The sequence below is a fragment of the Eptesicus fuscus genome, chromosome 15 (genome assembly GCF_027574615.1).
Source record: "Eptesicus fuscus isolate TK198812 chromosome 15, DD_ASM_mEF_20220401, whole genome shotgun sequence".
Taxonomy (NCBI): Eukaryota; Metazoa; Chordata; class Mammalia; order Chiroptera; family Vespertilionidae; genus Eptesicus; species Eptesicus fuscus.
The window spans coordinates 77000329-77025331 of NC_072487.1; the positions used below are offsets into that span (position 1 = coordinate 77000329).

At 61.5% G+C, this 25003-nt stretch overlaps 2 protein-coding genes across 2 annotated transcripts; both read left to right on the forward strand.

Annotated features, from left to right (window-relative positions):
* The first annotated feature begins 508 nt into the window (after window positions 1–508).
* On the forward strand, window positions 509–9009 carry LOC103296156 (bile salt-activated lipase). The gene is made up of 11 exons (XM_054726964.1): window positions 509–574; window positions 2849–3002; window positions 3782–3904; window positions 4094–4291; window positions 5215–5345; window positions 5683–5790; window positions 5908–6025; window positions 6569–6755; window positions 6929–7132; window positions 7858–8055; window positions 8580–9009. The coding sequence occupies exons 1-11, from the start codon at window positions 509–511 to the stop codon at window positions 8959–8961; spliced, it is 1869 nt and encodes a 622-aa protein (XP_054582939.1). The 3' UTR covers window positions 8962–9009.
* A 5966-nt stretch (window positions 9010–14975) lies between these two features.
* LOC129151602 (bile salt-activated lipase-like) lies at window positions 14976–23156 on the forward strand. The gene is made up of 11 exons (XM_054726967.1): window positions 14976–15041; window positions 15777–15936; window positions 16028–16150; window positions 16335–16532; window positions 17903–18033; window positions 18282–18389; window positions 18482–18599; window positions 19139–19325; window positions 19495–19698; window positions 22404–22601; window positions 22851–23156. Exons 1-11 carry the CDS (start codon window positions 14976–14978, stop codon window positions 23110–23112), a joined length of 1755 nt encoding a protein of 584 aa, XP_054582942.1. The 3' UTR covers window positions 23113–23156.
* The last annotated feature ends 1847 nt before the right edge of the window (window positions 23157–25003 follow it).

Consider the following 25003-nt stretch of genomic DNA (forward strand, 5'->3'; position numbering starts at 1 on the left):
CCCTTTGCTCCCCGGTCCTCACCCTCCCGGCCCGGCCTGCCCGGCTCCTGCTGCCCACTGTCCTGCCGCCTCCCCACTCCATCCCAGGAGACCTGGGCTCTGGGTCAGTGGGCAGCCACTCTGGCCTGCGTCATGTGGTGCTGGGACAGGGCCTGGCCTGTGCCATCTGCCTCTGTTCCCAGTAACCTTCGCAGGTGCACCGAGGGCACCAGCTCCTGGTAATAGCGGCTCCTGGGAAAGGCGGACCATCCCTGCACCGGTGCACATGTGTGTGCGTGTGTGTGTGTGTGTGCATGTGTGTGCACGCACACCTGCCTGACCTTGGCCCAGCCCGCGCCAGGCTGGAAATGACAGCTGTGCTGGTCCCACGTACACCACCTGGAGTGTGGCCACCCTGCAGGAAGGGGCAGAGGTCGGAGGAGGGAAAGGGGACCCTCCACAGGCTGGCTCCCGCCCCATAAATACCCACGGGCTGGAGGCAGGGCCACCCCGATCAGGCACACGCACCATGGGGCGCCCGGAGCTGGCTGTCCTAGGCCTCGCCTGCTGCTTGGCAGTAGTGAGCGCAGCAAAGGTAAGTGAGAGCCCAGTGGACACAGCGGGGACCTTCTGCTCCCCTAACCCGGCCTGGGACCTGGGACGGCTCCGCGGAGGGGGCAGGCAGGTGGGCGCTGGCACAAAGAGCCCCCGAGAGCCCACAGCCAGCCCAGCGCTTCCCTGGCCCTTCCTCTGCGCTCCTGCCTTCGCGCTCACAGGCTGGCGCCGCGCAGCTGACAGCCAGGACGCCCAGGAGCTCCAATGTCAGGACCACGAGGAAGGGCTGGCCAGGCGCTCCAGGGCACACAGGGGCCCTTTCACCAACACAAACAAGGCCCCTGCCCCGCAGCCCCAGAGTCACTGGGCCCTCAGGGCTGATCTGCCATCTGCCTGGGCCTCCAGGGCCCTGGGCTCGCCCTCTGCCCGGGGGTGGCCATGGCCCGGCTCAGAAGGGCGCTGGGCCCTGAGCAGGCCGGCAGTTTGCCCATCACAGCCCCGGCGTCGGAACAGGAGTCTGGACCTCGGTCTAGTTCAGTGGTCGGCAAACCGCGGCTCGCGAGCTACATGCGGCTCTTTGGCCCCTTGAGTGTGGCTCTTCCACAAAATACCACGTGCGGGCGCACACGCACAGTGCGATTGAAACTTCGTGGCCCATGCGCAGAATTCGGGTTTCGGCCTGGGCGAGTCTATTTTAAAGAAGTGGCGTTAGAACACTCAAGGGGCCAAAGAGCCGCATGTGGCTTGCGAGCCGCGGTTTGCCGATCTCTGGTCTAGTTCAACCCGGAGCCCGGCCCCCGGCCCCCAAGAGGGGAAAACACCCACCTGCTTGCCAGTGGCCGGACCCCTCCAGGGGGAGTCGGGAGCCTCGGGGCACCTACAGGATCCCTTCCCTCAGGGCCCTGCCAGGGGTGAGGGCGGGGCTTCCTCAGGCACCCACAGCTCCAGGCAGGCGTGACTGGGGGCCCCACGCCCCACCATGCTGCTGCTCCTCCAGCCCTCACCCTGCTCCCTCACCCTGCTCCCTCACCCTGCTGCCCCAGGGACCTGCCCTTGTCCCCCGGAAGTTCAGAGACTGGGCCTCTGCCACCAGGAGGTCCCTCTCTTTCTTTGGGGGAGTCCTTTTCTGAAGCCTGAAGGAACCGGGTTATTTCCACACGGCTCCAGCAGCCGTGCCATCTCGTCCCCCCCCCCCCCCCACACACACACACACACACTGCCCACAGGGCCAGGGTCCCTATGCCCTTGGCCCTCCCTGCTGGGGCCTTCAGGACGACCTCAGTCACACAGAGACACGTATGTGAGGTGACCCAGTTCCCCAGGCAGACCTGGCCCTCTGCCCCTTCCCAGCAGCCACGGAGGCTGGTCAGGAAAAACGCCTGGAGGCCTGGCACTGGAGGCTCATCCTGAGATGAGAGAGAGAGAGAGAGAGCCCCTGCCCAAAGCACCTGGCCCCTTCTCTCCAATTTCAGCAACCCCCTCCCACCCCGCCTGGGCCTGGCCTGGGGTGCGGGGCTGCCCTGCCCTGTGCACCTGGAACCCAGCACGGGAGAGCTGGGAAGCTGCCACCTGCCCCAGCCGCCCGGGGCGGGTGAGGGCAGCATGGAGGGTGGGAGCCTGGCTCTGATCACACAGCCGCCCCAGCAGGGCGACTTCGAGCAGGAAAGCTGTTCCCTCCGGGGACGGGGTAGATGAGCGCCGGGCCAGGCACTGGCGGATGGGGACTGTAGGCCCCCGTGGGGCCAGCGCAGTGAGGGGGCTGGACACCCAGCAGAGGCTCCGATGGCCTGGGAGGGCAGTGGGGGGGCCTTTTCCAGCAGGGAGCACAGCTCACAGGACGGGTGCGGGCACGGGGAGAAGAAAGGCCCCGCTCCAGGAGCTCACAGCTGGGCATGAAGCATTCAGTGCCCACGAACGGCTACCACTGCCGACAGCTGGACAAGCTAACGGGCCCAGCAGGACACACTGCGGTCACCCATCTTACAGACAGGGAAACTGAGGCTCATGGTCACAGCTAGGCCAGAATCCAAACCTCCCCCGGCCTCTTACAGCCTTGTGGGAAGGCTTCGCTGAGCAGAAACATGCCCACCTGTTAAAGCAGCTCCCTCTGAGATTCAGGGGCAGGGCATCCCCGGGGGCGGGGGCGGGGGCAGGCAGCAAGCTGCTCCTCAGTAACGTGGGCAGGTGGTGGCCCTGGTCTCAGGTACAGGTCAGCCCCCCTTGAAGCTGTGTCTGGGCCCCTAGAGCCTGCTGGGATCGCCGCAGCCCGCTGGCCCGCCCAGCCTGCGCCCCCTGAGCCTGTCCCTCTCCGCAGCTGGGCGCGGTGTACACGGAAGGAGGCTTCGTGGAGGGCGTCAACAAGAAGCTCGGCCTCTTAGGCGGCAACTCTGTGGACATCTTCAGGGGCATCCCCTTCGCCGCCCCGCCCAAGGCCCTGGAGAACGCCCAGCGGCACCCCGGCTGGCAAGGTGGGAGTGGGGGGTGGGGGCTGGGCTGGCCCTGTGCCCGGGGTGGTGGGTGGGGCATGTCAGAGAGGACTCACTGCTCCATCCTGGGGACTACGCCAAGTGTGGGAGCACCCGCTCCGTAGCCGCTCACACTTCTGAACCCCCGCACAGCGCCAAGGGTCAGAGCCAGTTCCTCCTTGAACCCTGCTCGCTGTACTAACTGTTGGGACCTCAGTTCCTCCTTTATCCTCTGCTCCACTTCGCCAACTGTCAGTCCGAGCCCCTCTGCCAGTGGCTGGGCCTTACTGGACCTCGGGCGGTAGACGGAGAAGCCATGAGAAGGTGTGGGTATAGAAGAGAATCTTTACTGTAAAGCTAATGGCCACGTAGCCACTGCTAACAAGGAACCATTAGCCAAAAACAGTGCTTCAAAGCAAAGCCCCACACAGCAGGGAGACGCACACCGGCTGGGTAACAACACATCTTTCCCTCAAAGCAGAAGCCTCCTGCATAGGAGCTAGTTATACAGGAGCCATCCTTAGAGCTACAGCCTCGCTGGGCAGCCGCGCCTGCTGGTCACAACCTTATGCTACTCACACAAAAGAGGCTTTTTGCCAGTATTTTGGGTTATAGAAGAGCATGCATGCGCATGGCACGCACGGTGATCTTGTACTTGCGCATAGTCCTTGGATAGCCCGATTAAGATTACCACACTGAGAGTGGCCTGGAATATCCGGCGTACTCGGAATAGGGTCCCCAGAGGCCACCATCCTCATGCCAGGCCCCCTGGTCACCCACAGGGACCCTGAAGGCCAAGGACTTCAAGAAGCGATGCCTGCAAGCCACTCTCACCCAGGACAACACCTATGGCTCTGAGGACTGCCTCTACCTCAACATCTGGGTCCCCCAGGGCAAGAAGGAAGGTGCGCCCCCCTGTGCCCCCCAGTTCCCTAAACCTGCAGAAAGCGCCCAGGCAGCCAGAGGCCCAGCCCTGCCCAGACCCTTGGGTGTGGGGGGGCGGGGAGGGCTCCAGAGCGGAAATTCCCTGAAACAAGCACCCAGAGGGATCAGGAGGGGATAGCTGGGGTCAACGGGCCTGTCTCCTGCCTCAGTTTCCCGGAACCTGCCTGTCATGATCTGGATCTACGGAGGAGCCTTCCTCATGGGGTCCGGCCAAGGGGCCAACGTCCTCAAAAACTACCTGTACGACGGGGAGGAGATCGCCACGCGGGGCAACGTCATCGTGGTCACCTTCAACTACCGCGTTGGGCCGCTGGGCTTCCTCAGCACTGGGGACGCCAACCTGCCAGGTATGTTGGGCGCCTGGGGCCGGGGGTGAGGGAGCTGGTGGGGGGTGCTTCAGCACCCCTCAATCCCAATCAACTCCTCACAGAACCTGGAAAGTCCCAGGATTCTATTCCCAAAGCCAGGAACCTGGCGGTGGACAGTGAGACACAGGAGCCCATCGGCAGGTGTAGTGAGAGAAGAGGCTGCCAGCAGCCAGGCTGGGACCCAGGGAGACCAGGGAACGGGGACAGGGACCCAGGGAGACCAGGGAGCGGGGACAGGGACCCAGGGAGACCAGGGAGCGGGGACAGGGACCCAGGGAGACCAGGGAGCGGGGACAGGGACCCAGGGAGACCAGGGAGCGGGGACAGGGACCCAGGGAGACCAGGGAGCGGGGAGAGGGACCCAGGTAGACCAGAGAGCGGGAACAGGGACCCAGGGAGTCCAGGGAGTGGGGACAGGGACCCAGGGAGACCAGGGAGCGGGGACAGGGACCCAGGGAGAGCAGGGAGCGGGGACAGGGACCCAGGGAGACCAGGGAGCGGGGACAGGGACCCATGGAGACCAGGGAGCGGGGAGAGGGACCCAGGGAGACCAGGGAGCGGGGACAGGGACCCAGGGAGACCAGGGAGCGGGGACAGGGACCCAGGGAGACCAGGGAGCGGGGAGGGGCCCAGAAAGAGGCAGAAGATGAGACACTGAAGTGGTGACTTGGGGACACAGAGCTGTAGGACAGACAGACAACAAGAGGGACGGTGTCAGGGAGAGGTGAGCAGCCTGGCCCTCCTGCTGCTGGTCCCCTGCCTGAGCCCACACCCCCTCCAGCACCTCATTCCACAGCCTCCTGGGACCCGCCGTGCGCCATCCTGGGGCTTGACAGGGGTCTCCACATGGAGGAAGCTCTCCCCCCACCCCAGTCCCTCATGGGCTCCCCCACCCGCCCCAGGTAACTACGGCCTTCGGGACCAGCACATGGCCATCGCGTGGGTGAAGAGGAACATTGCGGCCTTCGGGGGGGACCCCAACAACATCACCATCTTTGGGGAATCGGCTGGAGGTGCCAGCGTCTCTCTGCAGGTCTGGGGAACCCGGGAGGGCGGGACTTCTTCCCAGGGTGTTGTCGGGGGACTGAGGGGAGCTGATGGGGGCTTGGAGCTGACGGGGGCTAAGGGAGCTGACGGGGGCTGGGAAGCTGGTGGGAACTGGGGGAGCTGACGGGGGTTAGGGGACCTGACAGGGGCTGGGGGAGCTGATGGGAACTGGGGGAATTGATGAGGGCTGGGGTAGCTAATGGGGGCTGGGGGAGCTGATGGGGCTGTGGGGATCGGCATGATGCTGAGTCTGGCTGTGCTTGGTGGAGCCCGGGTGGGCAGGAGAGGCGAGGCCATGGTGACAGGACCTCTGTGTGTCGCAGACCCTCTCTCCCTACAACAAGGGCCTCATCCGGCGAGCCATCAGCCAGAGCGGCGTGGCGCTGGCCCCCTGGGCCATCCAGAAGGACCCTCTCTCCTGGGCTAAGCAGGTAAAGGGGAGCTGCAGTGGGAGAGGGGCTCGGGTGACCTCCTTTCCATGCCCTGTCCTGGATCCCATCCCTCTCTGCCCCGCTCTGGCCTCACCTACCTGTCTCCTCCACCCCCAGATCGCCAAGAAGGTGGGCTGCCCCCTGGACGATACCGCCAGGATGGCCAAGTGTCTGAAGGTCACCGACCCCCGGGCGCTGACGCTGGCCTATAAGTTGCCCCTGGTGGGCCTGGAGTGTGAGTTGGGGCTCCACATGGGGGGACGGCCATGCTCCCAAAGGAGCAAGGAAGTGCCAGGTCTGAGGGCTGGCCCTGTGCGGAGGGCGCCATCCCTCCCTCTGACCCTCCCTGGGTCCTGACGCCTTTGGGAAACTGATGTATATTTGGGCCAATGCCAACCATGCCACATACAGTCATTTGCACCCAATTTTAAGGAACAGACCGAGTGCCTGTGGACTACAGCAGTGGTCGGCAAACCGCGGCTCGCGAGCCACATGCGGCTCTTTGGCCCCTTGAGTGTTCTAACGCCACTTCTTCAAAATAGACTGGCCCAGGCCCAAAACCGACTTCTGCGCGTGGGCCACGAAGTTTCAATCGCACTGGACGTGCGCGCCCGCACGTGGTATTTTGTGGGAGAGCCATACTCAAGGGGCCAAAGAGCCGCATGTGGCTCGTGAGCCGCCGTTTGCCGACCACTGGGCTAGAGGACTGATCACTCTGTCCTCTACTCACTCACTCACTCACTCACCGCCCCCTGCACTCCTGCTGCTCTCCACGCAGACCCCTTGCTGCACTACCTGGGCTTCGTCCCCGTCGTGGACGGAGACTTCATCCCCGACAACCCCATCAACCTTTTCGCCAACGCGGCTGACATCGACTACATCGCTGGCACCAACAACATGGACGGCCACCTCTTTGCCACCATTGACCTGCCGGCCATTGACAAGGACAAGCAGACCGTCATGGGGTGAGTGGGGCGCAGGGCCCAGGGCGTGCCTGGGGGCCCCTTCGGGAGGCATCAGCTGAGGGAGGAGGCCAGCAGGTGTAGCGGGCCATCTGCAGGGCCCTGGGGTGAGGGTTGTGGGGGGGATGCCTCCCGCGGCCCCGGTTACAGGGTCCAGTGCCAGCCTGTCCCTGCAGGGAGGACTTCCTCAAGCTGGTCAGAGGGCTCACCTTTGCCAAGGGACCCAGAGGTGCCAACGCCACCTTTGACCTCTACACGGCGTCCTGGGCCCAGGACTCCTCCCAGGAGGCCAAGAAGAAGACAGTGGTGGACTTTGAGACCGACATCCTCTTCCTGATGCCCACGAAGATGGCCGTGGCCCAGCACAGAGCCAGCGCCAAGTGAGGGCCGGGGCAGGGGAGGCCCACCTGGGTCACACACCTGCCCAGCAAGGCCTCCCCGGTGGGCGGCTCAAGGGTCAGGGGGGCCCGGGAGAGCCGTGTGGGGTCCCAGCGGTGCCTGCACCATCTGCCTTGCCCTGGCCTGACGGCCTGTAGAAGGCCCCTCCTCACCTCCCAGCTCAGGGGCCTTTACAGAGCCCTCCTCAGCCCTCAGGCCTCCCCTGGCAGCGCCCGCAGCCTGCCCGCCTCCCCCACGCTGAAGGGGACAGAACGGGGATGATGGTCTCTGCTGCGGGTTTGGAGTTGGCCAACATTCAAACTGCGGCCACCTGGTCAACCTCCCGTGAAAACAAAACCTAAGTTAGGGATGCTGACACGGAAGGGAGAGAAAACGATGCCTCGGGAGTGTAGGCAGAAAGCTTTGCAGCAACAAGGCAGTACATGGGTCTCTAATGGCTGCGTTAGTGCCTCTGAGGTAAATGCCTGTCCCATCCGATGAAGGACACAAATTCATTTGCAGAAGAAAAGGAAGGAAGACACCTCAATTTATAGAACACATAACCCCATGGCCTTCCCTTCCGGGTGCAGGGACCCAGGTCCCTCCTGAGTTGGGGGATTTCCCGGCCCCGCCCTGCTCTCCCCATGGCCTCCCTCCAGGGCCCAGCTCTGGGTGGGCAGCCCAGGTGAGCTCCCTGCCAACCTGGGCCGTGTCCCTCCCTCCTCAGGAGTGCCCGGACCTACACCTACCTGTTCTCCCACCCCACTCGCATGCCAGTCTACCCCAAATGGGTGGGCGCCGACCACGCCGATGACCTCCAGTACGTGTTTGGGAAGCCCTTCGCCACGCCCCTGGGCTACCGGGCCCAAGACAGGACTGTCTCCCAGGCCATGATCGCCTACTGGACCAACTTTGCCAGGACTGGGTAAGGCGGGTGAGGCTGGGCCGGTCTCCTGCCACCTGGGCCCCACAGGCCTGTCCCCTGTCCTACACTTGACCTCCCTGAGCCTCAGTACCCCCCTCTGTGTGTGAGGATAGGAGGTACTGGCTGGGCCCTGGCTGGTTTGGCTCAGTGGATAGAGCCTGGGCCAGTGTACTGAAGGGTCCCGGGTTGGATTCCCATCTAGGGCCCATGCCTCATTGCAGGCTCAATCCCTGGCCCTGGTTGGGCCTGTTGGGGATGTGTCTCTCTCACTTCAATGTTGCTCTCTCTCTCTGTCTCTCCCCCTCCTTTTGATTCTCCATTGAAATAAATGGAATGATATCTCTGGAGCAGGTTAAAAAGAACAAAAGGAAGAGAGGAGAGGGGAGGGGAGTACTGGCTGGGCCTCAGGACACGCACATGCCCAGCCAGTGCCCAGGACACAGTGAGGTGCCCTGGTGGTTCGGGTCAGCACGGAGGCCTCCCGTGAGCCCTCAGACCCCACACAGCCTTTCTCTCATGTGCAGGGACCCCAACAAGGGCCACTCGGCTGTGCCCACCCAGTGGGATCCCTACACCCAGGAAAATGGCAACTACCTGGAGATTAACAAGAAGATGGACGGCCAGTCCATGAAGCAGCACCTGAGGAGCAGCTACCTGCAGTACTGGACCCAGACCTACCAGGCCCTGCCCACCGTGACCGGAGACGGGGCCGCCCCCCTGCCGCCCTCGGACGACTCTGACACCGCCCCCGTGCCCCCCTCGGACGACTCTGACGCCGCCCCCGTGCCCCCCTCGGACGACTCTGACGCCGCCCCCGTTCCCCCCTCGGACGACTCTGACGCCGCCCCTGAGCCCCCCACTGTTGACTCTGAGGGGGCTCAGATGCCCTCAGCCATTGGCTTCTAATGTCCTTGCGCAAGAGGCCACAGGTGGGACCCAGGGAGCCCACCTCCCGCCCAGCTCTTCCTGAATAAAGCCGCATCTCTCTCTGGCAACCCGCTTTGCACTCATGACTGCAGCCGCCCATCCGGTCTCTGCCCGTGTCTGGCTCAGGAAGTGGGGTGTCCCCTCATTTCAGAGGAGGAGAGAGGGTCAGAGGAGGGTCAGCGCGGAGTGGGGAGCGGGCTCTGTGTAACGGGGTCTGGGAATGGCCTGGGAGAGAATTGCATTCACCTCCAGCTGCATCCCAGGCAGAGACAGTAACGCATCCCGCTGGGCTCAGAGCAGAGGGTACCAGGGCTGGGCCGTGGGTGCCCCCGGCTGGGCGAGGGTGCTGCCCGCTGGCTCTAGCAGAGTCTGGAGGGGAGCTGGAGGCAGAGGTGAGACGCAGGGCCATGGCCACCTCAGCAAGGTCTGGGACCGGGCACCGCCTGCACCGAGGGCTCCCCCATCCTGACCTCACATGGCCCGGGCGGTGGGCACTGTGGACACCCCGCTGTAGACAGTTACTAGGCCCCAGGAGAGGTCATGTGCCCAGGCCCTCACAGCAAGGACTCAATCCCAGGTCTGAAGCTCCAAAGCTCCCCGTGTCAGGTTTCTGGGGGTGGAGGGGAGGACTTTCTTCCACCTTTCCCTTCGTTAGTCCCCCAGGGGCATGGCGAGGGCTCAGAGGAGAGAAGGTTCCTGACAACCAGCCACCCTGATGCACACGGTCCAGTGTTTCCCTGGCCGGGCGGTGGGTACAGCGGGCAGTGTTGGGGCTGTTCCTCCCCGCCCTCCCTGCCCCATCCTCCCACCTCCCCCACCAGAGGTTCCCATCGCCCACCTCCCCATGGCAGGACCACAGCACAGACCTGGACAACGAGGGCAGCCAGCCAGGGGCTGCGGGCTCTCAGGGCTCCAGCCCGTCTACCCTCAGGACAGTGAGTCTAACCTGGTGACTGCCCGAGACGGGACCTCAGACCTCACAGCCCTGGGTTCATCTGGGCCAGAGGGGAGCCAGGGAGCAGGAATCAGCACGTTTATCCTGCAAACCGACACTCACCTGGGACTCCTCAGACCACGTGCCAGCAGAGTAAGCAGGGCGGTCCAGCACCTGGTCCTGGGTGAAAGGAACCCTGTGAAGAGCTGCAGCTCTGGTTCCCAGGGCCCAGCTGTCGCCTTCAATAAACTGCATCACAAATCCTTCCCTGTGGCTGGCTCTGCATGACCAGGGGTGAACCTGAGGCGGTGGGGGGGGGGGGGGGGGAGGAGGGGGGAGGAGTGAAGGATTAAAGAAAACAGACAAGAGAATAAAGCTGGGGCTAGGTGGGATACTGCTCTCAGATGAAGAGACAGAGCCACAGCCTGCAAGCCAAGTCTTTATTTTATACTCAGATTCCATGAGGAAAAGTGCTCAAGATATTTACATTGTTCTCTCGGATTTTAAATCTACTCAATTACATGCACCTGAACTCTATCAAGCTTTGTTTTTGCAACACTTGCTGCACCTCCACAGCCTACATCACTTAGCCAGGTGGGACCACAGTTTCAGACCATATGGTCAAGCTTACAACCATAACCTTTGGCTATAATTGTGCTGGGAGGGCTTTGCCCTCCCAGCGGGGACTTGGCATGTGGCTTTGCCACGAGAAAACCTGCCCTCTTATTCGTCCGAGGCTTGAACCTGTCCAAATGCTGTAGCCACTCTCCACACTTCCCCAGACACAACGCCGCCTGAGAGGCCTTCCCAGGACAGGGTTCCCGGAGGGTTCCAATCGGTAAAGGAAGGCCCGGCCCCTGGAGAACAGAATGCAAAATCCCCCAACAGAGGCCACTGGCCAGGACTCCCCGCCTCACCTTCCCAGTGGCAGGCTCTGATCTGTCCACAATCCCCCACTTAGTGCTGGTGGGTTCCCATCTGAACTTAAAATCCACGAATTCCTCCTCCTGGGCAGCAGGAACCACAAGCCCAGCCACACTCCCCTCTTCCTCCAGAGGCAGGCAGCCCCGTCCTGGGTCAGGAGTTGGTCCTTGCAAGTGTTGTTTTTTAAAAACCTGGGTAAGCCCTAGCTGGTTTGGCTCAGCAGATGGAGCATTGGCCTGAGGACTGAAGGGTCCCGAGTTTGATTCTGATCAAGGGCACATTACTAGGTTGTGGGCTAGGTCCCTGGTAGGGGGCTTGCAGGAGGCAGCCGATCAATGATTCTCTCTCTTCATTGATGTTTCTATTTCTCACTCCCTCTTCCTTCTTCTCTGAAATCAATAAAAATACATTTAAAAATAAACCATTGGGGTAAAATACACGTAACAGAAAATACTCTAGTTTAACAATTTATACGACTTCAGTTCAGTGATATTAATTGCAATCACACTAATATGCTACCATTACCCCTCTGTAGTTCCAAAACTTTTCATCGCTCCAAACAGAAACTTTGTACCCATTCCCAGTAACTCCCCTCCCCCAGTCCTGTTAATATATTCTACTTCCTGTCTCAATCTATTTGCCTATTCTAAATATTTCTGTCATTTTTAAAAATTGATTTTGTTTTTAGAGAGGGAAGGAGAGAGAGAAACATGGATCTGATAGATACCCCAGAGACCTGGTGCAGGAAATACGTGCACTGATGGGTCCCTAGGCCTGGCCGGTGACCAGGGCCGATTGGGGCCTCCCCTCCCCACCCCGCCCATACCCACACCCCCTGCTGTCTGCCAATCAGGGCCTTTCTTCATTCCACGCCGCTCCCTGGTGGTCAGTGCACACCACAGGGAGCCGTTGAAACTCCTACTTGGTCAGACTCCTGTGGGAACAATTTCCACATTAGCCTTTTATTATAGAGGATGGACCGGCTCCCTCCTGCTCGGCCCCTACTGGGGATTGAGGACTGCATGTGCATTGATGGAATGCAAAGGGCGACCTGTTGGTGCATGGGAAGACACTCAACCAACTGTACCACACCGGCCGGGCTATTTGGTTTATTTTACTTTGAAAATGTATATATTTTTTATTTCAGAGAGGAAGGGAGCAGGAGAGAGAGCCAGAAACATCCATGATGAGAGAGAACCATTGGTTGGCTGCCTTCTACACACACTCTACTGGGAATCAGGCCCACAACCCGGGCACGGGCCCCGGACTGGAATCGAACCTGGGACCCTTCAGTCCACTGATGGAACCACTGAGCCAAACCAGCTGGGGCCTATTTTATTTATTTGTAAATTTGATTTTATTGTTGATGTCTGCCATTTCCCCTTCTCCCCCTCTCCAGCCAGCTCCCACCCCAGGCCTTCCCCGTCTATTGCCTGTGTCCAGGGGCCCGGCATAGATGCACAGAAATTCTGGATTCATCTCTTCCTGCCCTCCCTCCACCTTCACTCTGAGATCTGTCCTTCTGTTCCATGCGTCCATGTCTATGGTTCTGTTTATTCATCAGTTTGATTCCTTAGATTCCATATGAGTGAGATCATGTGATACTTGTCTTCCTCCCACTGGCTTATTTCGCTCAGCGTGGTACTCTCCAGGTCCCTCCCGGCTGTCCCAAAGGGTCAGAGTTCCTTCTTTTTACTGCTATTTAGTAATCCCTGGTGGAAATGTACCACAGCTTTTTATCCACTCGTCTACTGATGGGCACTCGGGCTGTTAACAAACGCACCCTCAAGCCCTTTGCTCCCCGGTCCTCACCCTCCCGGCCCGGCCTGCCCGGCTCCTGCTGCCCACTGTCCTGCCGCCTCCCCACTCCATCCCAGGAGACCTGGGCTCTGGGTCAGTGGGCAGCCAGCTTGGCCGGTGTCTGTGGATCCATGTGGTGCTGGGCAGCCCTGTTGTGGAGCGGATGCGAGTGAACGACCACTGGAGCCCAGACCAAATTAAAATTTAGGGAGTCTTTATTAGCCGGGTGGCCGGGCGACCCGGCGACTGCTCTGCCATTCTCCAGCAGGGAGACCAGAGAGCAGCAGCGACCCTTTGTGTAGGACCGCTTTTAAGCCCATTAACCACATCCGGTTTTTACAGAACAAGTAACCCAAGACAAAACAGTTTTTCCCAAGCAACGTCAGGATCATGCCAATGACGACCATGTTATTCACAGGGTCATCCTGTTCTTCAGAAAGCTGACAGTGTTCTATGACAGAAGGCCTACGTGCTGGGAAGGGGCCATGAGACCCTATCTCAAGGCCTGGCCTAGTGTCAGCACCGACAACTCTATCTGGGGCATAGTCCATGGCCTCTCTGGAATGCTCAAAAATTCCCACTCTCCAACAGCCCCAGGCGTGACGTCAGCCGGGCTGTGGCCTGCGGACAAGCACCGGCTCCTGGCAGCGAAGGGCTGCGGGGCCCAGGTGAGAGGCTGCTGGCCGGGGAGGGCTGTGCCGTCCCCGGGCCCTGAACGCACCCCATCCCTGGAGTGGGCAGTGCTGCCAATGCCACAAAGGCAGGAACCCCTGGCTGTGTCCCTGGAGCTTCCTCTGGGTCCCGAGTGAGACACGCTCCCCGAGCCACACGCGCCCTTCTGCTCTCACACACTCCTCTCAGCTCTCCCTCCCTCTGCCTCTCCGCGTCCCCATTATCCCTGTCTCTCCTCTGTCTCTCCGCGTCCCCATTATCCCTGTCTCTCCTCTGTCTCTCCGCGTCCCCATTATCCCTGTCTCTCCTCTGTCTCTCCGTGTCCCCATTATCCCTGTCTCTCCTCTGTCTCTCCGCGTCCCCATTATCCCTGTCTCTCCTCTGTCTCTCCGTGTCCCCATTATCCCTGTCTCTCCTCTGCCTCTCCGCATCCCCATTATCCCTGTCTCTCCTCTGTCTCTCCGTGTCCCCATTATCTCTGTCTCTCCCTCTGTCTGTCCCCCTCTCTGTCTGTCCCCCTCTCCGTCTGTCTCTCCCTTTGTCTGTCTCTCCCTCTGTCTGTCTCTCCCTCTCTGTCTCTCTCTGTCTGTCCCTCTGTCTGTCTCTCCCTCTGTCTGTCCACCTCTCTGTCTGTCTCTCCCTCTGTCTGTCTCTCCCCTGTCTATCTCTCCCTCTGTCTCTCCCTCTGTCTGTCTGTCCCTCCCTCTGTTTGTCCCTCCCTCTGTCTGTCCCCCTCTCTGTCTCTCTGCTGTGCCCCAGGTCGTGGTGCATTTCTGAAGCCAGGAGCTTCCTCTTCCTCAGGGAAGCCACCAGGCTGGGCGGGAGCCCCCTCCCTCCCCACCTGTGCCCACCTGAGCCTCCAGTCCTGCCTCCCAGGGCTGCTGGTGCTGAGTGTGAGGTGTGCCCTCCCTGAGGGCAGGATCACCCCCCTGTGCTGCTCTGGGACCCCACACCCAGCTCGGCTGCTCACCAGTGGGCCCTCGGACCCAGGCGCAGCCAGGTGGCTGCCCAGGAGCACACAGCCCTCTCTGTCCCGGAAGCCACACGCCCATGCCCTATGACCTCCCTTTGCTGAGCTCCGGAGCTCCAGGTGGGGGCCAGGCAGGGCCTGGAGGGAAGCAGGCCCACTTCTCTGGGGTGAGCCCGGGCCCTTGTAAAGGAGCCACCATGCAGGGCACTGTGCTCCCAGCTGAGCCCCTGTACCCCTGGCCTGGGCCACCTGACTATTCCCAGTGAGCGGCCCCGGTGCACCGAGTGCAACAGGCACCAGGGAACAGCAGATCATGTGCAAGGCTGATCATCCCTGCACCTGTGCACACGTGTGTGCATGTGTGTGTATGTGTGTGCACACACCTCTGTGACCTTGGCCAAGCCTGAACCTGCCTGGAAACAGCGCTATGCATGCATGTGTGTGTCTGAGTGTGTGTGCCCACAGAGGCATGACCTTGGCCCTGAGCCTGGCTGGGAACAGCAGTTATCCTGGCCTAGGGAATACTGCCTGGAGGAAGGGGCAGAGGGAGGAGGAGGGGAAGGGAACCAACCACAGGCAGCTGCCAGACCTGGCTTCCAGATGGCTCCCGGATGGCTCCCGCCCCATAAATACCCATGGGCTGGAGGCAGGGCCACCCCGAGGCAGAGCCACCCCGAGGCAGGGCCACGCACCATGGGGCGCCCGGAGCTGGCTGTCCTAGGCCTCGCCTGCTGCTTGGCAGTAGTGAGCGCAGCAAAGGTAAGCGAGAGTCCAGTGGACACAGCGGGGACCTTCCGCTCCCCTAACCCGGCCTGGGACCTGGGACGGCTCGGAGGGGGCAGGCAGGTGGGCGCTGGCACAAAGAGCCCCCGAGAGCCCACAGCCAGCCCAGCGCTTCCCTGGCCCTTCCTCTGCGCTCCTGCCTTCGCGCTCACAGGCTGGCGCCGCGCAGCTGACAGCCAGGACGCCCAGGAGCTCCAATGTCAGGACCAGGAGGAAGGGCTGGCCAGGCGCTCCAGGGCACACAGGGGCCCTTTCACCAACACAAACAAGGCCCCTGCCCCGCAGCCCCAGAGTCACTGGGCCCTCAGGGCTGATCTGCGCATCTGCCTGGGCCTCCAGGGCCCTGGGCTCGCCCTCTGCCCGGGGGTGGCCATGGCCCGGCTCAAAAGGGCGCTGGGCCCTGAGCAGGCCGGCAGTTTGCCCATCACAGCCCCGGCGTCGGAACAGGAGTCTGGATCTCAGTCTGGTTCAACCCGGAGCTGGACCTTGGTCTGGCCCCTCCAGGGGGAGTCGGGAGCCTCAGGGCACCTACAGGATCTCTTCCCTCAGGGCCCTGCCAGGGGTGAGGGCGAGGCTTCCACAGGAACCCACAGCTCCAGGCAGGCGTGATTGGGCCCCTCCTGGAGGCTGTCTGGACCCCTAGAACCTGCTGGGGTCACCCCACCCCGCTGGCCCGCCCCGCCTGCGCCCCTGAGCCTGCCCTCTCCCCAGCTGGGCGTGGTGCACACGGAAGGGGGCTTCGTGGAGGGCGTCAACAAGAAGCTCGGCCTCTTGGGCATCGGCGGCCGCTCTGTGGACATCTTCAAGGGCATCCCCTTCGCCGCCCCGCCCCAGGCCCTGGAGAACCCCCAGCGGCACCCCGGCTGGCAAGGTGGGAGTGGGGGTGGGGGCTGGGCTGGCCCTGTGCCCGGGGTGGCGGTGGGGTCACCATGCTCATGCCAACCCTCTTGTCTCACCCACAGGGACCCTGAAGGCTAAGGACTTCAAGCAGAAATGCCTGCAAATCACTCTCACCCAACTGAACACCAGGGGCTCCGAGGACTGCCTCTACCTCAACATCTGGGTCCCCCAGGGCCGGAAGGAAGGTGCATCCCCCACCCCATGGCCTCCAGGTCCCTGAATCCTGCAGAAAGCACCCAGGCAGCCAGAGGCCCAGCCCTGCCCCGCCCCTTGGGTGTGTGGGCTCCAGAGCTGAAATTCCCTGAAACAAGCACCCAGAGGGGATGGGGAGGGGTCAGCTGGGGTCACCGGGCCTGCTTCCTGCCTCAGTTTCCCAGAACCTGCCTGTCATGATCTGGATCTACGGAGGAGGCTTCCTCTTTGGGTCCAGCCAAGGGTTCAACTACATCATTGACTACCTATACGACGGGGAGGAGATCGCCACGCGGGGCAACGTCATCGTGGTCACCTTCAACTACCGCCTCGGGCCGCTGGGCTTCCTCAGCACTGGGGACGCCCACCTGCCAGGTGTGCCGGGCGCCTGGGCCGGGGGTGAGGGAGCTGGTGGGGGTCCCTTCAGCATCGGATTCTCCCAACAGCTCCTGAGAGTCTCCCAGAAAGACCCAGAATTCTACTGGCAGCGCAGGAAGCTGGGGATGGAGAGTGAGACACAGGAGCTCATAGGCAGGTGTAGCGAGAGAAGAGGCTGCCAGCAGCCAGGCAGGGGCCCAGGGAGACCAGGGAGCAGGGACAGGGACCCAGGGAGACCAGGGAGCGGGGAGAGGGACCCAGGGAGAGCAGGGAGCGGGGACAGGGACCCAGGGAGACCAGGGAGCGGGGACAGAGACCCAGGGAGACCAGGGAGTGGGGACAGGGACTCAGGGAGAGCAGGCAGCGGGGACAGGGACCCAGGAAGACTAGGGAGCGGGGACAGAGACCCAGGGAGACCAGGGAGCGGGGAGAGGGACCCAGGGAGACCAGGGAGCGGGGACAGGAACCCAAGGAGACCAGGGAGCGGGGAGTGGGACCCAGGGAGACCAGGGAGCGGGGACAGGGACCAGGGAGACCAGGGAGCGGGGACAGGGACCCAGGGAGACCAGGGAGCGGGGACAGAGACCCAGGGAGACCAGGGAGCGGGGACAGGGACCCAGGGAGACCTGGGAGCGGGGACAGAGACCCAGGGAGACCAGGGAGCGGGGACAGGGACCCAGGGAGAGCAGGGAGTGGGGACATGGACTCAGGGAGAGCAGGCAGTAGGGACAGGGACCCAGGAAGACCAGGGAGTGAGGACAGAGACCCAGGGAGACCAGGGAGCGGGGAGAGGGACCCAGGGAGACCAGGGAGCGGGGACAGGAACCCAAGGAGACCAGGGAGCGGGGAGTGGGACCCAGGGAGACCAGGGAGCGGGGACAGGGACCCAGGGAGACCAGGGAGCGGGGAGAGGGACCCAGGGAGACCAGGGAGCGGGGACAGGGACCCAGGGAGACCAGGGAGCGGGGACAGGGACCCAGGGAGACCAGGGAGCGGGGACAGGGACCAGGGAGACCAGGGAGCGGAGACAGGGACCCAGGGAGACCAGGGAGCGGGGACAGGGACCCAGGGAGACCAAGGAGCGGGGACAGGGAACCAGGGAGAGACAGAGGATGAGACACTGAAGTGGTGACTTGGGGACACAGAACCGTAGGACGGACAGAGAACAAGAGGGACGGTGTCAGGGAGAGATGAGCAGCCTGGCCCTCCTGTTCCTGGTCCCCTGCCTGAGCCCCACCCCCTCCAGCACCTCATTCCACAGCCTCCTGGGACCCGCCGTGCGCCATCCTGGGGCTTGACAGGGGTCTCCACATGGAGGAAGCTCTGCCCCCACCCCAGTCCCTCATGGGCTCCCCCACCCGCCCCAGGTAACTACGGCCTTCGGGACCAGCACATGGCCATCGCGTGGGTGAAGAGGAACATTGCGGCCTTCGGGGGGGACCCCAACAACCTCACCATCTTTGGGCAATCAGCCGGGGGTGCCAGCGTTAATCTGCAGGTCTGGGGTCCCTAGAAGGGGGCCCTTCTTTTCAGGGTGTTGAGGGAGAGCTGGGGGGAGTTGATAGGGGCTGGTGGGAGTTGACAGAGGGCTGGAGAGCTGATGGGAACTGGGGGAGCTGATAGGGGTTAGGGGAACTGATGGGGGCTGTGGGGAACAGCATGAAGCTGACAGTCTAGCTGTGCTTGATGGAGCCCATGTGAGCAGGAGAGGCGAGGCCATGGTGACAGGACCTCTGTGTGTCGCAGACCCTCTCTCCCTACAACAAGGGCCTCATCCGGCGAGCCATCAGCCAGAGCGGCGTGGCGCTGGCCTCCTGGGCCATCCAGAAGGACCCTCTCTCCTGGGCCAAGGGGGTAAAGGGGAGCTGCGGTGTGGGAGGTCTCGGGTTACCTCCTTTCCATGCCCTGTCCTGGTCCCAATGACAGTCTCCCTTACAAACCTCCAGATCGCCAAGAAGGTGGGCTGCCCCCTGGACGATACCGCCAGGATGGCTGAGTGTCTGAAGGTCACCGACCCCCGGGCTCTGACGCTGGCCTATAAGATACCCCTGGTGGGCAAGGAGTGTGAGTGGGGCTCCACCTGGGGTGACGGACATGCTCCCAAAAAAGTGAGGATTGAGGGGCTGCTGTCGGGCCTGTCACCCACTCATGGCGTCCCTGGGAGCCCCGTGCCGCCAGGGCCTTGGTTGCCTCCGTGGCCTCGACTGGCTGTGCCGCGGGCGCCATCCCTCCCTCTGATCCTCCCTGGGTCCTGACCCCTTTGGGAAGCTGGTGCACCTTGTCCCCCAACAATGGGCAGAAACGGTCATTTGCACCCACTCTTAGGGAGCTCAGGCGCAGTGGCTGTCAGCGGGACGGTGTGGCCCAGGGAGCCTGTGGCCGTCTGCACACAGTCTGGGCTGCCACCCTGGGGAGAGGGGACATCGGGCGGACGGGGCCAGGGAAGCTGCTCCACACGCGCAGGGAAGCCCAGGACATGGAATGATCCGGGCCCCATGTCAGGGGACAGGCTGAGTCTGGATCCGAGGAGAAAGGGGCTGTCCCTGGGCCTGGGGCCTGGAAAGTGGCTCTGGAAGGTGCGAGGATCCCTGCTCTCCACTCAGACCCCATAGTGCACTACGTGGGCCTCCTGCCTGTCATTGATGGAGACTTCATCCCTGACGACCCCATCAACCTTTTCGCCAACGCGGCCGACATCGACTACATCGCTGGCACCAACAACATGGACGGCCACATCTTTGCAACTGTTGACATGCCGGCCGTCAACGTGGACAACCAGACCGTCACGGGGTGAGTGGGGCGCAGGCCCAGGACGGTTCCCGGAGGCCTATTGGGGAGGCATCAGCTGGAGAGGGAGGTTGGCAGGAGTAGGGGGCCATCTGCATGACCCTGGCAGGGCGCCGGGGGGATGCCTCCTGCTGACCTGGGTCCAGGGTCCTGTGCCGGCTTGTCCCTGCAGGGAGGACTTCTTCAAGCTGGTCAGAGGGCTCACCTTCGCCAAGGGGCCCAGAGGTGCCAACGCGACCTTTGACTTCTACACGGCGTCCTGGGCCCAGGACTCCTCTCAGGAGGCCAAGAAGAAGACGGTGGTGGACTTTGAGACCGACGTCTTCTTCCTGATGCCCACGAAGATGGCTGTGGCCCAGCACAGAGCCAGCGCCAAGTGAGGGCCGGGGCAGGGGAGGCCCACCTGGGTCACGCACCTGCCCAGCGATGCCTCCCCGGTTGGGAGACTCAGGGGTCAGGGAGGCCTGGGAGAGTCGTGTGGGGACCCAGCGGTGCCTGCACCATCTGCCTTGCCCAGGCCTGAGGAGACTGGAGAAGGGCCCTCCTCACCTCCCAGCTCAGGGGCCTTTACAGAGCCCTCCTCCTGCTACTGGGAAACCCCGGTTGGGCTCAGGCTGCCTGTCCCTGTGTCTAGTAACGAAGGCCGGTGGAATCCTATGAGGCCTTTATTGAGAAGGCAGCCAACCAAGAAGACAGGGCGCTTACAAGCATTCAAATCCTGTGATCCAGCAGGTGCAGGGACAGGACTATAGAGGGGAGGGGGCTAGGATGCTACGTGCAGCCCTGGGGGTCCACAGACTTCAGCGATTATAGTCAACACAAGAGATGATGTGGATGAGATGATGTGGAGGAGATAATGTGGATGAGATGCTGTGGAGGAGATGCTGTGGATGAGATGATGTGGAGGAGATGATGTGGATGAGATGATGTGGAGGAGATGCTGTGGATGAGATGATGTGGAGGAGATGCTGTGGATGAGATGATGTAGAGGAGATGCTGTGGATGAGATGATGTGGAGGAGATGATGTGGATGAGATGCTGTGGATGAGATGATGTGGATGAGATGCTGTGGATGAGATGCTGTGGATGAGATGATGTGGATGAGATGCTGTGGAGGAGATGATGTGGATGAGATGCTGTGGATGAGATGCTGTGGAGGAGATGATGTGGAGGAGATGATGTGGATGAGATGATGTGGATGAGATGCTGTGGAGGAGATGCTGTGGAGGAGATGCTGTGGATGAGATGCTGTGGAGGAGATGCTGTGGAGGAGATGCTGTGGATGAGATGCTGTGGATGAGATGCTGTGGATGAGATGATGTAGAGGAGATGCTGTGGAGGAGATGCTGTGGATGAGATGCTGTGGATGAGATGATGTGGATGAGATGCTGTGGAGGAGATGCTGTGGATGAGATGCTGTGGAGGAGATGCTGTGGAGGAGATGCTGTGGAGGAGATGCTGTGGATGAGATGATGTGGAGGAGATGCTGTGGAGGAGATGCTGTGGAGGAGATGCTGTGGAGGAGATGATGTGGAGGAGATGATGTGGAGGAGATGCTGTGGATGAGATGATGTAGAGGAGATGATGTGGATGAGATGATGGGGAGGAGATGCTGTGGATGAGATGATGTGGAGGAGATGCTGTGGATGAGATGATGTGGAGGAGATGAGGTGGAGGAGATGATGTGGAGGAGATGATGTGGAGGAGATGCTGTGGATGAGATGATGTGGAGGAGATGATGTGGAGGAGATGATGTGGAGGAGATGCTGTGGATGAGATGATGTGGATGAGATGATGTGGATGAGATGATGTGGAGGAGATGATGTGGAGGAGATGCTGTGGATGAGATGATGTGGATGAGATGATGTGGATGAGATGATGTGGAGGAGATGATGTGGAGGAGATGCTGTGGATGAGATGATGTGGATGAGATGATGTGGATGAGATGATGTGGATGAGATGATGTGGAGGAGATGATGTGGAGGAGATGATGGGGAAAAGATGATGTGGATGAGATGCTGTGGATGAGATGCTGTGGATGAGATGATGTGGAGGAGATGCTGTGGATGAGATGATGTGGAGGAGATGCTGTGGATGAGATGATGTAGAGGAGATGCTGTGGATGAGATGATGTGGAGGAGATGATGTGGAGGAGATGATGTGGAGGAGATGATGTGGAGGAGATGCTGTGGATGAGATGCTGTGGATGAGATGCTGTGGAGGAGATGCTGTGGATGAGATGATGTGGATGAGATGATGTGGAGGAGATGCTGTGGATGAGATGATGGGGAAAAGATGATGTGGAGGAGATGATGTTTTGACTCCTGGTGTGTCTGTCTGTCCCTGCTTGTCGGTTCTGCTTGCTGGATGCACAGCTGAGTCACCTCCTTCATTGCTTTGCACAGGCCTTCAAAGGAAACTTATGAAAACTTAACCCCTATTCACATCAGTATATGTGTTCTAAGACTGAAAATGATAGGGTTACTTTTCAGATTAAGTCAGGTGCTCTATCCACCGGGTTGTAAGTCCCCCATTCACTCAGCTCACAGGCCTCCCCTGCAGTGTCTGCAGCCTCCCCGCAGCCCCCAGGCTGAGGGGGACAGACACAGGGGGATGCTCTCTGTTGTGGGTTTGGAGTTGGCCAACATTCAAAACAACTCTGGCCTGCGGCCACCTGGTCAACCTCCAATGAAAATGAAAAGGATGTTAGGGATGCTTCCTCGGAAGGGAGAGAAGACGATGCCCGGGAAGTGTAGGCAGAAAGCTTGTCGCAACCACAGGAACTTGAGCTCTTCATGGGGCGGCACAGCTCTGTTCCCGCCGAAGACACAAATTCATCTGCGGAGAAAAGGGGGGAAGACGCCTCGATAGGCTTTGTGGAGCGAAGAGTGAATGCACCTGAAATCCCAGAACCACAACCCCCGGCCTTCCCTTCCGGGTGCAGGGACCCAGGGCCCTCCTGAGTCCGGGGATTTCCCGGCCCCGCCCTGCTCTCCCCATGGCCTCCCTCCAGGGCCCAGCTCTGGGTGGGCAGCCCAGGTGAGCTCCCTGCCAACCTGGGCCGTGTCCCTCCCTCCTCAGGAGTGCCCGGACCTACACCTACCTGTTCTCCCACCCCACTCGCATTCCGTTGTTACCCAGCTGGGTGGGCGCGGACCACACCACTGACCTCCCGTACGTGTTTGGGAAGCCCTTCGACAACCCCCTGGGCTACCGGCCCCAAGACAGGACTGTCTCCCGCACCATGATCGCCTACTGGACCAACTTTGCCAGGACTGGGTAAGGCGGGTGAGGCTGGGCCGGGCCTCCTGACACCTGGGCCCCACAGGCCTGTCCCCTGTCCTACACTTGACCTCCCTGAGCCTCAGTACCCCGATCTGTGTGTGAGGATAGAGCTACTGGTTGGGCACAGAACACGCACATGCCCAGCCAGTGCCCAGGACACAGTGAGGTGCCCTGGTGGTTCGGGTCAGCACGGAGGCCTCCCGTGAGCCCTCAGACCCCACACAGCCTTTCTCTCATGTGCAGGGACCCCAACAAGGGCCACTCGGCTGTGCCCACCCAGTGGGATCCCTACACCCAGGAAAATGGCAACTACCTGGAGATTAACAAGAAGATGGACGGCCAGTCCCTGAAACAGCACCTGAGGAGCAGCTACCTGCAGTACTGGACCCAGACCTACCAGGCCCTGCCCACCGTGACTGAAGACGGGCCTGCCCTCCTGCCCCCTTCGGACGACTCTAAGGCCCTTCCCATGCCCCCCATGGACAACTCTGAGGTCTCCCCATGAGCCCCCCACAAGTGACTCTGAGGTGGGTCAGATGCCCGCAGCCATTGGCGTCTAATGTCCTTGCCCAAGAGGCCACAGGTGGACCCCAGGGAGCCACCTCCCGCCCCAGCTCTTCCTGAATAAAGCCGCATCTCTCTGGCAACCAGCCTGCCCTCAGGACCGATCCACCCGCCTGGTCTCTGACCGTGTCTGGATCCAGAAGGGGGTTGCCCCCCTCATTTAAGAGGAGGAGGGAGGGTCAGCTCTGAGTGGGGAGCGGGCCCCGTGGGCAGTTGCCTCTGGACCAGTGGGCACAGCCTCGGCCACATCCTCGGGGTGTGGGGAGCGGGCTCTGTGTAATGGGGTCTGGGATTGGCTTGGGAGAGACACTGATTCGTCTTGAGCTGAATTCCAGGCAGAGACAGTAACGCATCCCGCTGGGCTCAGAGCAGAGGGTACCAGGGCTGGGCCGTGGGTGCCCCCAGCTGGGCCAGGGTGCTGCCCGCTGGCTCTGGCAGAGTCCGGAGAGAAGCGGGAGGCAGAGGTGAGACGCAGGGCCATGGCCACTTCAGCAAGGTCTGGGACCGGGCACCGCCTGCACCAAGGCTCCCCCCTCCTGACCTCACATGGCATGAGCAGTGGGCACTGTGGACACCCCGTTGTAGACAGTGACTGTGAGAAATGCTCACCTGTCCCAACTCTAATGACACTCGGAGACAGAAGTGTGGTGAAAGGAGACCTTGAATATGCTCTTGAGAACCCAAAGTAACCGGGGTCTCCTCAGACCACCTGCCGGCAGTTTGTACAGGCACCCCCGGGGGCGGGAACACAGCCCATTTATCCGGGCCCTCCTCCGGCTCCTCATTGGCTGAGTACTCCGGGCTCACCTGTTTCCTGACATGTCTACTAGGTCCTCCCATTGGGCCCTTTAAGAAAATTGGACTGAGGCCTTTTCTAGTTGCCCCACCCCCACCCCCGTCTAGCTGAGTCCAGTGCCTCCAGGATGTCCACCTTGATGCTGGCCCATGCCCACGGGTCCTTGGTCTCACATCCTATCCCTCCCCCTCCCTTCTCTGTGCCTGGGGAGATTCAGCCACCGCTCCCATCAGAAGCTGACCATGCTGGCCATTTCCTACAGTGCCAGGGCTCCAGGAGGGGCCACGTGCCCCAGGCCCTCACAGCGAGGACTCACGCCCACGTCTGAGACTCCTAAGCTCACCGTGTCAGCTCAGAGCGGGCGTGAGGGCTCAGAGGAGAGAAGGTTCCTGATTTGGGGGGGGGTGTGGTGTGGTGGGGGCAGTTCCAGGGACCACCCGGCCACTGTGATGCACACGGTCCCGTGTTTCCCTGGCCGGGCGGTGGGTACAGCGGGCAGTGTTGGTGCTGTTCCTCCCCGCCCTCCCTGCCCCATCCTCCCACCTCCCCCACCAGAGGTTCCCATCGCCCACCTCCCCATGGCAGGACCACAGCACAGACCTGGACAACGAGGGCAGCCAGCCAGGGGCTGCGGGCTCTCAGGGCTCCAGCACATCTGCCCTCAGGACAGTGAGTCTAACCTGGTGACTGCCCGAGACGGGACCTCAGACCTCACAGCCCTGGGTTCCTCTGGGACAGAGGGGAGCCAGTGGGCAGCAATTAGCACATTTATCGTACAAACTCACACTCACCTCGAATCCTCAAACCACATGCTGGCAGAGCGAGGGGGAGGGTCCAGCGTTGGGTCAAGGGTGAAATGAACCCTGTGAAGAGCTGCAGCTCCTGGTTCCCAGGGCCCAGCTGTCGCCTTAAATGGGCTGCATCAAAAATCCTTCCCTGTGGTTGGCGCAGCAAGGCCAGGGGTGAACCTAAGGGGCGGCAGGGAAGGATTAAAGAAGACAGACAAGGGAATATAGCTGGGGCTAGGTGGGACACT